Source organism: Fistularia commersonii, chromosome 34 (assembly GCF_037954325.1).
Source record: "Fistularia commersonii isolate RoL2024-O1a breed Wild chromosome 34, RoL_Fcom_v1.0, whole genome shotgun sequence".
NCBI classification, from domain to species: Eukaryota; Metazoa; Chordata; class Actinopteri; order Syngnathiformes; family Fistulariidae; genus Fistularia; species Fistularia commersonii.
This window is the reverse complement of record NC_141317.1, coordinates 5,002,016-5,013,422: the sequence shown is the minus strand read 5'-3', so window position 1 is coordinate 5,013,422 and position 11,407 is coordinate 5,002,016. Positions and strand designations below refer to the sequence as shown.

At 43.5% G+C, this 11,407-nt stretch overlaps 1 protein-coding gene across 1 annotated transcript; it reads right to left on the bottom strand.

Moving 5' to 3' along the window:
- Positions 1–1,749: 1,749 nt before the first annotated feature.
- acvrl1 (activin A receptor like type 1) lies at positions 1,750–11,260 on the bottom strand. The gene is made up of 10 exons (XM_086141581.1): positions 10,601–11,260; positions 6,933–7,004; positions 5,887–6,126; positions 5,377–5,582; positions 5,194–5,293; positions 4,960–5,106; positions 4,599–4,874; positions 4,306–4,503; positions 3,316–3,446; positions 1,750–2,775 (listed from the first exon to the last, which is right to left on the bottom strand). The coding sequence occupies exons 2-10, from the start codon at positions 7,000–7,002 to the stop codon at positions 2,632–2,634; spliced, it is 1,512 nt and encodes a 503-aa protein (XP_085997707.1). The 5' UTR covers positions 7,003–7,004; positions 10,601–11,260; the 3' UTR covers positions 1,750–2,631.
- Positions 11,261–11,407: the final 147 nt, after the last annotated feature.

Sequence of the window (11,407 nt, the reverse complement as noted above, 5' to 3'; positions counted from 1 at the left end):
GTATGTATGAAAAACAGTATCACGACACGGCTTGGTTAACTATATAAAGTTTGACTTATTTATTGCAAGGCTTAATAAGTTCTGTATTGATGGTAGACAAACTGAGGCAATGATATCTGATTATACACTTTAGACAGCACCTGGTTCACTATTTAAATAGCTGAAACTATCAAATAATTATAACTCTGTTTTCCAAGTATGTAAACAAGGATGGGATGATCTGGGGTCACCGATTTAATGCATCTTAAATCGAAAGCATATGAGAAAGCAGCAGGGCCCCATATATACATGGCTTTTGAACTCCGTAATCCCTTCCTTCCCACAACAGTTGATTCTGTGACTATCAAAACTGTTTACATTCACCCCCTTCTCAGTGATGACTAATAATCAGCAAAGGCCCCATTAATAGAGGTTGTAATGTAATTGATAACGTATCTCAGGAAGGGGAGAGACAGGCTGTAACCAGGTGCGTTTGGTGCATCTGCCCTCTTGTTTTGGGCCCGCAGAGTCCATTATCAGGCCTGTCCAGTGTTTCTGTCATGTTTCTGTGGTGTTTTCTGAACAAATTCCTTTGTGTACATTTAGCCATTTGGACTGACTCGGTGGCAAAAGAATACAAAAAGAAGAAAGAGGTGAGATGGACTCTGTACTCGCAGACGGAGAGTTTGGCCTTTCTGATACCTAAAAAAGCCGCAGCAACCCCCCCGCGGTGTTAAAAATAACCAGTAATCAGTAATCTATGTTACTGACCAGACAGACTGAGGCTACGAGCGAGTATTATCTCTCCAGAGTTTGTTCAACAAGCAGGCAGATAGACAACACACACAGATACACACACGTGCAGACAAAACTAGATAAAGGATAAGAAAGCACAACAGACGGGGAGAAAAAAACACTTGCATGTAGATATTGCACCAAAGGGACAGAGCTCGCACAGTGATTTATAGAACCACTGGCCAGATATGCAGGATAAAACAGACTGAAAAATTTATGTCTAGTTTGGATTGTCTTTTAGAAATGATGTTCCTTTTTTGATTACTAATGAAAAGGTTAAATTATGGACTACGGTATTCACTTTTTAAGATTAATTTGAGTGTTGATCGTCTACTCTGGGAAACGGCTCGATTTGAAATCCAAAATATACAGGTCAAAAAAATCAATTAATTAACTTTGTCAAAGGCAGAAAACCACAACAGAATAAAGGTCAAATATAACTTTTTAGTGTTCATTTGTGAAAATGAAAGAATAATTGAAGGGAGTTTTTTTTTTTCCTGAATGGCAAAGAAACAACAAATAAAAATATATTTAAATGCAAACTATATTGATCTAGTGTTAATTATGTTCATGTTAATTACCTTCCTTGTGTAACAGTGCAGTTAATGATTATAAACATTTCCAAGCTCCAAATCATTCACTCTTGTTTGTTTGCATTCATCCAGTCGCAGGTTTCTAAATGTGAGAAAATGTTATCTTAATTACATTTCATGGATGGATGTTGATAAAGTATTTCCTAGTCGTATGCACCATTACCTACAAATTACTTCACTGATTGGCTTACATATTGGTCTTTAACTCTCTGTTAAAAATGACATTATCAGTAATCCATAGATTTATTTGTCTTTAAACTCTCATTCAGTTTGCAGCGCCCTGAGGGCAAATTCACAGTTTGTTTGTAGTCTTATGGCATCTTGTGGTCAAATTGAGTATTGCATTTATTGCTGTCAAAAAAGTGGCAAAAACTGGAGAAACTTAAAATAAACCCCAATATTTTATTTAAAATACACAATATTACATAGAAATAATTAATTTTGTAATTTCCGTGAATCTCAGGGGTGAATAATGTTACATTTCAAAGTAACTGATGTGTAGAAAAATATTCTGACCAAAGATATATTGTTAAGAATATTTTGAAATGTGTCTCTGTGGTAAATAATAGAGTACTATCCCTTTTTAAAACAGGTGACATATTTACATCTTGGTCAAAGAACTGACAGCGGACATGCTGTTCGAGAACATAGACAACTTAATAGTTCAACGTGTCAGTGCAGATAATAAACACTAATTTCATAAAAGTTAACGGTGCATAGATGCCATGAGTTTTCAATACCTACATTTTTGAGCTTTTTTTTTAATTTTCATGGACACTTTCATCATCTGCGTACAACTTAAGATCACAGTAAGCCCAATGTGATATACGACATTACCATATTGCTATGAGGATAAGTCGTAATGTAGTGCCAGATTTTCTCATAGGGGCCGTTCGAAGTAAAAAAAAAAAGAAATTCATGTCTGTCAACAGCCATGAATCTATTTTTGCAAATTATTTGCTGTCCAAGTACTTTTGCTTGTTACACATAATGAAAATGATAAAGAAACAAATGTCTTTGTTACAATCTTTTGGTTTAAGGCACTTGCAATATGGCAGTTGAAAATTAGGCTATTCAAAAACAAAATAGCCCCCGGTATGAAACAGTCTAGACACTACAAGGCACTTATGATTTTAATATAATGCACTGGCTGTGAGTCATTAGCTCAAAAATATGTTAATGATATGCACCTAATGCTGCAGGAACATGGCGCACAATGCTTTCCAGCTTTATCTGCACGGTGTCTCTGTTTCACTCCTCTGGTCTAAATGTCCCGTTTGAGTTTTTCGATGCTCAAATCGCTGTCGTCCAGTTTGGAGAGCGTTTTCTTCACCCGCAGGGCTGTGAGGCGGGAGGTCGGGTTCTGGAACCAGCACTCCTTCATGATCCTCACGATGGCGGTCAAGATCTGGAAATACAGCAAAATCAGGAAACTAGAATCTGACTATTCTGTTGGGAATAAATCTACTGAAGCCCCATTCACCAGGCATAATAGAGGCCCTCTCAGCGAATACCTTCTGAATATGATTCTGGATCATTCACTATTCATTAATGACTAGTGAATTTTGAGAATATAAAGAGGGCTGTATGTCCACGAGGTCTGCCAACAATAAAAGCAACAGCTTTAATAAAAGTAGCCTCAAACAGCCATGCAAACATTTTCTACTCATTTTCAAACTTTAGTTGATGAATGTAATGCTGTCAGTAGCTTACGGCTGTAAATTGACCAGATATTTAAGGGTGTGAGTGTGACTGTAGAATTGGCAGAAAGATGGAAAACACAGTATTTTCATACTATTACCAGAGGTGCAGGGCACCATGCAGGAATTTCAGAATATATAAATGCGAAAATTTGAAAACATGTGCAAACATGTGCTGAAATGTTTAAACTAAAAAATAAATTCAGCAACTGTTCTTTGTTTTTATGTTTGTTTAGTAGATTGCGTACTGGGTGGGAGTGAAGCCTGTTGTGCAAGTAGGGCCTCTGCTGGTTCAGGCAGACAACTTTCTTCATTTCCTCAAAGCTGGGATCGGAGGGCACCAGGTCGAAGAAGGGCGGACGGTACTCTTCCACAATCCCTAAAAAGTAAAGTAAAAATGTGAAAAGATGGACACAGACTGGTTGCATCTTCAGCTCAAAGTATTGCGAAAAAGGTCAATGGTTATGTCGCAACATCAAGAGCGACGGTCTTCTGGGAAATATTCTGACATTCATGATAATAATGAGTAATAAATGTCCGCTATCGAGCCAAGATGTAGAGAACTGTCGGCCCTGTTATGGTTTTATCACCTCGCGGATTTTCAGAACATGCGTTTCTTTTCATACACGGCCTGAAATAGCAGACTCTGCGAGATAGGCTGTAGTGGGAGTTCTGTAAAATAAATGCAACCGAACGAGAGAGCGGGGAAAGATATCAGCTCCCTTGTGGCTCTGCGGGGACGGAGAATGCAAGGCCTGCGGGCGTCTATGCGAGCAACCCGTATCAAAAAAAAAGTGCACCCCACAAAGTTATGGATGTGTATGCATAGCTATCTGTATGTTTATGTAGGCACAGTATGTGCGTAGATCCCCATATGTGTGAGTATCTAACTAGAAACTGTGCGCACAGGCATCTGGACTATGTACAAGCGAGTGCCGACACCAGATAAGACTGTTTATAATTACTGCGGCGCTAATCACGCGAGAGGATAGTAGAGACAGACAGAGGCTAGGAAAACACTGGAGTGCTGAGAGACATGGGGCAAACTGCCTCTTATGTACTCAACCAGACCCAGACAGACACGTCTGCGAAAACAAATATACAACCCGTACACTCAGTACTGCTTCCTGTCTAAATGTGACACTGTCACAATTACTACTACAGTTAAAATCTCCAAATATATCCCGAAGCGAGTAGCGAGCCGAAGTAAACCGTAATCGTGTGTTTCCCTTGGTTACCGTTGACAATGGTGCGGTTTGAAATTTCCCAGAAGACGAGGCCGAGGGCCCAGATGTCGGTTTGCTTGAAGGACTCAAAGACATCCATTCGTATGGTTTCATCCAGCACCTCGGGGGCCATGTAGCGCTTGGTCCCCACGCGAGGGTTGTTTCCCATGTCGAGATAGTCGTTGGACTGAGAATGAATCACCGCCAGACCTGAGGGAGCGGTAACGGAGCACAGATGCAACCCGTCGGCCGAAGTCTCGCAGATAATTTGCAATAAGACGTCTTTGCTTTGACTCGACCCTCACCGAGGTCAGCGATACAGCACTGGCCGTTCCTTTTCACCAGGATGTTGCGGCTTTTCAAGTCCCGGTGGGCGATAGCCGGCTTTCCCTGGGAACTTACAATCTCGGTGTGGAGGTGGACCAGACCGCAGGCCACGGACAGGCACATCCTCAGGCAGCTCTCGGGCTCCAGACTGCTGTACTGCAGGAAGTCATAGAGCGAACCCAGCTCATGGAAGTGGGTGACGAGCCACAGCTGGGTGCTGGAATTCTTGGACGTCATATCTGAGGCTATGAATCCTAAAAGTGGAGGGATATTTCGGTGCATGTCACAACTGGACATATCTTCATCACATTATTTTGGGAATTACATCTGGCGCCATACCCAGTATATTGTCATGTCGCAACTGTACAGTATTGTAAATTTCGGTCTCTCTGAACCAGGATTGCTCATCCCTGGAAGAGAAGATCTTGACTGCCACACTCTCCCCTATCCAAGTGCCTCTCCACACTTCTCCATACCGGCCTTTACCTGGGGATTGAATAAAACAGCCATAAAGCGGAGAAAAAAAACAGAGTGCGCGGAAAGGAGGTGCAGCGGCGGAGGAAAGAAACTCACCAACGCACGCAATGAGCGATATCTGTCTGGCCATTGTCCTCTGTACCAGATAGGGAAGCCCTGTCCCGCTCCCCGATGTACAAAACTCATCAAAGATATTCTGGAGAGAGACGTAGAGAGATGATTTTGTCAAGGACAACTCTAGCATCAAATAAGTCATGTATCTCATCCGGTGCCTCTTACCCCGTATGTGGGGTCATCCCCGTTGGGAACCTTGAGCATGGTGAAATCGTGGTCCTTCGCGCTTTCCAGTCGGCAGTGTGTGCGTCGGAAGAACAGGAAAAACAAAAGGCCGAAAACGACGACGATCGCAGTCAAGAGGAGCAGCGACACCGTGATCCATAGCTCTAGACGAGGGTTTTTCGGCGGCGCCTCGGTCGAGCCTTCATCTGGATAGAGAGAAAATTCAGGTAAACGTGCGTTTTTTTATTCGAGTGATCGGTCAAAAAGTCAATTCAGAACAGAGAGGTGGGATAATGGGATACTTTTTGATTGAAGGTGAAGATGTCTATTATACATGACTCAGCGTGTTATCAGCTGAGTCACCGAAAGGTCTGAAGTAGAAGAGGGAAGCGATAAGTCACAGCAGCACATAGTAAATAAGACTGCAAAATCCAAACTAGCTCAGTATCTCACGCTGGGTTTCAGGTTATAGTGTTCACACGGCACAAAACGATGGCTTTGGATACTAACAAATATCTGGTGGTGATGTGGTGTTGACATTGCAAAAGTCCTTTCTGCAACAGGAGACGTAGACGTTCTCAAGGGAGGTGCTGCAATGCTCAAGGTGGTTGGTGCTCAAGAAGCAACCCTTCTCCTGAGTTTCTTCAACCAAGCTGTAGAAGCAGACGTAGCCCGTGCAAGTGTCATTCACACACGTGCCTTTGTCGTTCTCACACGCACACAGCAATCGCTCGTCGTCCAACGTGGGGTCTGCGACAGAGGAAAAAAAAAAACACACGGGTCTAATGAGGAGCGAGCAGTTGATATATTTCCTGAGAAAAGTCCAACAAAGGGCAGAGGAATTTTTTTTTTTACAAAGTTTAAAGTAGTGTAATGAGCTATATTGCTCAGTATATGTGAGTCTTCTCATGGGGGAAATCCACGTGTGCTTTGAACGAAATGTCAGCATTTCCTGGCTAACTTAAAATTGACCCAAAAGCGCCGTGGAGAAATGTATCGCTGGAAATAATAGGTTGTGACCTTTGTGGTAATTAGCTGGATGCTTTTCTATATTATGAATGTGTAGCTTTAATTTGTCTGCTTTAATATAACATTTTTTTTTATTGATGAAAGCAACATCCAATAAAGGCAGCCTAAATCCTGCAGGCAGCCTTCATGTTTGCAAAGAGACACTCAGCACAAAATTTAATCACAAAATGGGGGCATCCTTCTTGAAACTATTCAAACGATGTCCTTCATTGTGTGAATTTTGTGTAAATTTTGTCCACTAGGAGGCAGAAAGACGGAGGCGAGTCCCAAGTCATAAGCGTTTTAGTTTCAGTTTTATCTGAACAAAAGGCTGGAATGATGCCGACAAGACACACGGGGGCCTTGTGTAACAGAAAAACCTGAGGCTCGCCTGGAAGTGGGTCGGAAAGTCAAGAGCATAATATAAAAAAAATGAAACCTGACTGGATTCACCAGTGCTTGTAAAGAGTGTCTATCACTATCGTAGGTGCGCATTTCAGAACCGACTGGGACCGGATCAATATATGTCAAAGCCTAAAAGCGCTCACCTGCGTAGCAAGCAGAGAGCAACAGCAACAGCCCAGCTAGCGCCACCGGGAGCCGAGTCGAGCTCCTCATCTCTGCGGAAAAGACACAAAGTGTTAATGAACTGAAACGACAATCGCACATTTATCCCCGTCATTGTGACCGAGCGTCTAATTGTAACGGTGCAAGTAACTCAACGGCGGCGTCTGCGCGAAATCAAGCGGAGGCTGCAGAGGAAGCTATGAGGTCAGAAACAACAGCCCAAGGACCCAGCCTGTCTGCCTGCGTTTAATGGCTCTGGATGGGAAAAGGGAGGAGGGGAGGGGGGGCTTAGAGGGAAGGAGTCTGCAGCAGCAGTCCAGGGTGTTTGTGTTAGCGTTCTGGGACTGTGTAGGGTGCTGCGCTAGCCCGGGCTCCAGAGCTTTTAACTCCTCCACTAGCCTGCTTGCAGAGTAAATATTGATGGCTGAGCTTCCTGCCATTGAGAGGCCCCACCCGGCTGGCCGGCGAGACTCTGGCTGCTCATTGTTTAGGGCTGCGCCGCGGAGGGTCACACAAGCAGGCGGGTAGCCGTGCACAAACCAGCCACGGCCCAGGCATACCGCAGTCGGCGGGTTTCTCGCTCACTAGTACTTTCGTATACTTTAAGCATTTTCCCAATAATTGTGTGTATGTCCTGTGTCTTCTGTCTTTCACTTGTAAAGCGTCTTTGAGTACCATGAAAAGCGCTATACAAAGCCTATGTATTATTATTATTATTAAAATCAGGTGACCGCAATCTCCTTAGGAAGTTGCAGTACAGAAACACAGTCATTTTTCTCAGATGTAAAACAGGCTTAAATGACCAGACAAAACTGAGAATGGGTGTTGTTTGTGGTTTTTAAATCAGCTTGAATAGCTAGTCTTTTATCTTTATGATCTCATTTCTTTTTTAAATGGTCCCATCCCTTCGTTTGCCACGAAGGAATTACATAAGCCAAAGTGAGGTCTGCGACTTTTTTTGGAGCAAACGGGAAAACATCGACCCCCTACCGGCCCTGATAATCGTGCGATTTTTTCATGTATGTTTTTTTTAATAGTCATTTATCTATAGGATGCCTTCTCGATCACGGACTGGGAATATTTTTGATCGTCATACGCCAAATAGCAGCGACCTTGGATCGCATCCAACGTGCTACAAAGGCCAACGTCGTGATTGAAAGCCACGGAGGCAGAATTTTTTTTTTTTTTTTCATGTCTTTCAAAGCGTCTGTTTCCCAAGATAGGCTGAAAGATTCGCCGACAATCTCTTTTATAAGACACTGACATATAAAAGAAGTCTTTGTTTTCAACAACGGCTGAGATTTTCCAAAAAGGCACGGCACGTCCCGGACCTGTCGACGGTCGGTCCAGGGTCCGACGTATTTACGGAGGCGGCCACATTAAAAGCTTCGGGTAATTCGGAGCGTTCAATTAACTGACTTCGTGTTTACATCTGTGGGAGGAAGCCGGAGCGCCTACAGGCAGACACGCAAACCCCACAAAGAAGAGCTACTTTGAATATCTGCCTGTATTTATAGCGATGAAGAAACAGATTTAGAGACCTTTTTTTTAACATGCAGATTATCTAAATTCACAAATTCCCTCTTTTGGATAAAACAAGGGTCAGAAACACCCCTGACCCTGGCCCAGCCTTTTCTGTAGCTCTCAAACCGGGGTCTGGGAACCCCCGTAGGTTCTGCGAAAATAACCCGCAATGAATTAATAGTGTTTCATAGAGTAGACATACATTAAACGTTATTTATCTTGTATTTGGTTAAGTTCATTTCTCGGAAAATTAAGTATTTAGGCTGGAAAGAATAAAAACACAATTCCTATAGTACAACTGGCACTAAGCGCGTGTGAGGATTACGAGGGGGGTCCTCGGGAGAAGTTTCTTCCAATCTCAAATGACCACGAGGGTGGACGCTGAATATGTCCGACGCGAAATCCAACAACGAAGCCCCCGTTCATGTTTAATCTGCGTGCATTCCATTTAAGAGGATTCATAGAAATCTATCTCCGCCGATGGAAAGTATGTGCTATTTTCTTCTACTTTCACACTCCACCTTGTTTCGGAGAGAAAAAAAAAAAAAGTCATTTCCCGCCATTGATGCATTTCTCCTGCTATTAGCTTTGTCATCCAGGGCGTCCTGAAATAGCAGAGTTTTAATCAGATCCTCCATCGTAGGCACCCTGATTTTAGACTGCACACTTCCTCTTTGAGCTCTCTCCTGTTTGTCTCTGCGCTCTGTGCAACGCTCCGACTGTGTGACCCAGGGGGGAAAGATCCATTGTCATCTCTTCCTCTCATCTACAGCTTAGTCTCAGGGAGGCAGATCTCTCATTCCATCTGGATGACTCTGTGGTTGCGGTGGTGGATGCAGCCCCTCCGGTTGGCCTCATTACAACAAAATGTCCTGTAACTCTTCCTTGGGCAAACAACTTTGAGCTATTTTACTGTAAAAAGGCCTTGATCGTGTTATCTAGACTGCGAGTTAAAGGCAATCTTCACATTTAGCCTTAAAACCCCCTGTTTGTGATTGCTAGTTATGGCGCCATACTCAAATTGCTGATTGTATCTTCGCTTCATAGACAAAACTATGCTTGGCAGGTTTTGCAGCTTAGGTAGTGCCTGCATGCTCTCACACGCAGAAAAACAATGAATGCATTTCTGAAAAACAATGGCCGAGTCTTGACTTTATTTTATATGCTGGATGGGGGGGTGCAGATCTGCATGCAAACTGCTCGCTGCATTTGGACAAAAAAGGGTGTTATAACAGAGCCCATGTGATTTCCTCCGTGAACTATTCATGCAAAAGGGCAAAACGGCGTGCACGCGTATCACGTGCGAATGCGCAGGGAGGAGAAATACACAGATGTGTATTTTCAAAATGCAAGGCAACTAAATGTGCCAATGCTGCACATTTCAAGAGCTTGGAACTTTTCACCTCGCCCTAGCTTTGCAAATAGGATGTAGGCTCGACATCACTTTACAAGTCCTACAGCTGAAATGTGGAGATAGAAGTTAGAAGTACATGCGTGTGTTGTAGTTGTCATCATTACTCAGCGTATTATCAGTGTTATGTGATGAAGATGGCTGAGTGATTGTCAAACCCGGCACACACCGTGCGATTGTGTCATTTGTGTTCACAATCATCCAAACTTTTTTAAAGCTGATATTGGAGATTTTTCAAAATTATGATGTGCAGGAGATTCGACATTATCGCTGATGTTTGTCTCGTGGCACTGGAATGAAATACTTGGCAAATAAGATGACATCAGATGGAAGGTGTTTGCAAAATAATGAAGAGATTGTTGTGAAACATTTCAGAAATAAGTCTGAGATTAGTTTTTACTGAGAGGACATTTTCACAAATACCCTCCTCACAGTACATGTACAACACACAGGGAGGTAAAGAGGAACAAGGTGAAATACAGTTTGTGACACTGATGTAAGGGACTGGTTGCACAAACAAACAAACAAACAAACAAACAAACAAACACTGAATTGGTCCACCTGTTGGCTCCACATCTGGAAACACGTGGTGATGCGTGGGAAGGTGAATCGACCCCACGGCGACACAGATCACGTCCACAGCGAAGGGCATCCAACACACACACACACACACACACACACACACATGCAAGTTCAACGGGCACATGACATTACCTGTTTTCTGCGTTGAACTTCACCGATGCAAACAGCGTTCATCTCCCGATCCACGAAGAGTTCGTCGAAAAACAAACCAAAACCAGCCAAAAAGAGGTCTAACAAACCACCGCCCGCATCTCCGACAGAGTTTGCTTTCTCCTTTTCTTCTTCTTTTTGTCTTTCTCCCTCTCTCTCTCTCTCCAACCCCTCCTTTTCTTTTCCCCGGCGCAGCTGCAGATGTTTCATCCAGAGAGTTCACATCCTCTCCCGATCCGGCGGACGGACGAGAAGAGGAGGCAGTTCCACCGAACCCCTCCTCCCCTCAAAATCGTGAGAAGAAAAAAAAAAAAAAAAACAAGAAGTGGAGAAACAGAAAAAAAAAAGAGAAAAAGAAGAAGCGTTATCTCATCTGACTCCAAATCTGCGCTGATAAAACCCGACAAGTTGAACCTCCGTCGGCTCTTTCCGCCTTGAGGCGCTCGGCTCCCCCCCTCCTCGGGCCTCTCCTCCCCGTCAAAGTCTTCTGCCTCCCCGATCGCAAGGAGAGATTAAAGATTTTAAATAGTATTGCATTTTTTTTTTTTTTTGTGCGTGTTGTCCCACCCCTTATTGTCCCCGCTCCAGAGTCTGCTCTGCGGAATGTGTTCTGAGAGCGGTTTTCCTGTTGCTCCCTGAACCTCTCATTCTCCCCAGCGGACCGCCCGTCTGCACTGCACGCTGTCAGGGAATGGGCTTCAACCCTCCACCCCTCCCTCCAACCCCACCGCCATCCCATTAAAAAAAAAAAATCTCAACTGACGAGAAACATCTTTATTTTTGTTTCAA

Bases quoted from the DNA above. Each gene is read 5' to 3' on its own strand.
- acvrl1 (XM_086141581.1), bottom strand. From the start codon at position 7,002: ATGAGGAGCTCGACTCGGCTCCCGGTGGCGCTAGCTGGGCTGTTGCTG. The intron at 6,127-6,932 runs GTGAGCGCTTTT...CCTCTGTCGCAG, and splicing joins GCTCTCTGCTTGCTACGCAG to ACCCCACGTTGGACGACGAG. The intron at 5,583-5,886 runs GTTAGTATCCAA...CTCTCTATCCAG, and splicing joins CACATCACCACCAGATATTT to ATGAAGGCTCGACCGAGGCG.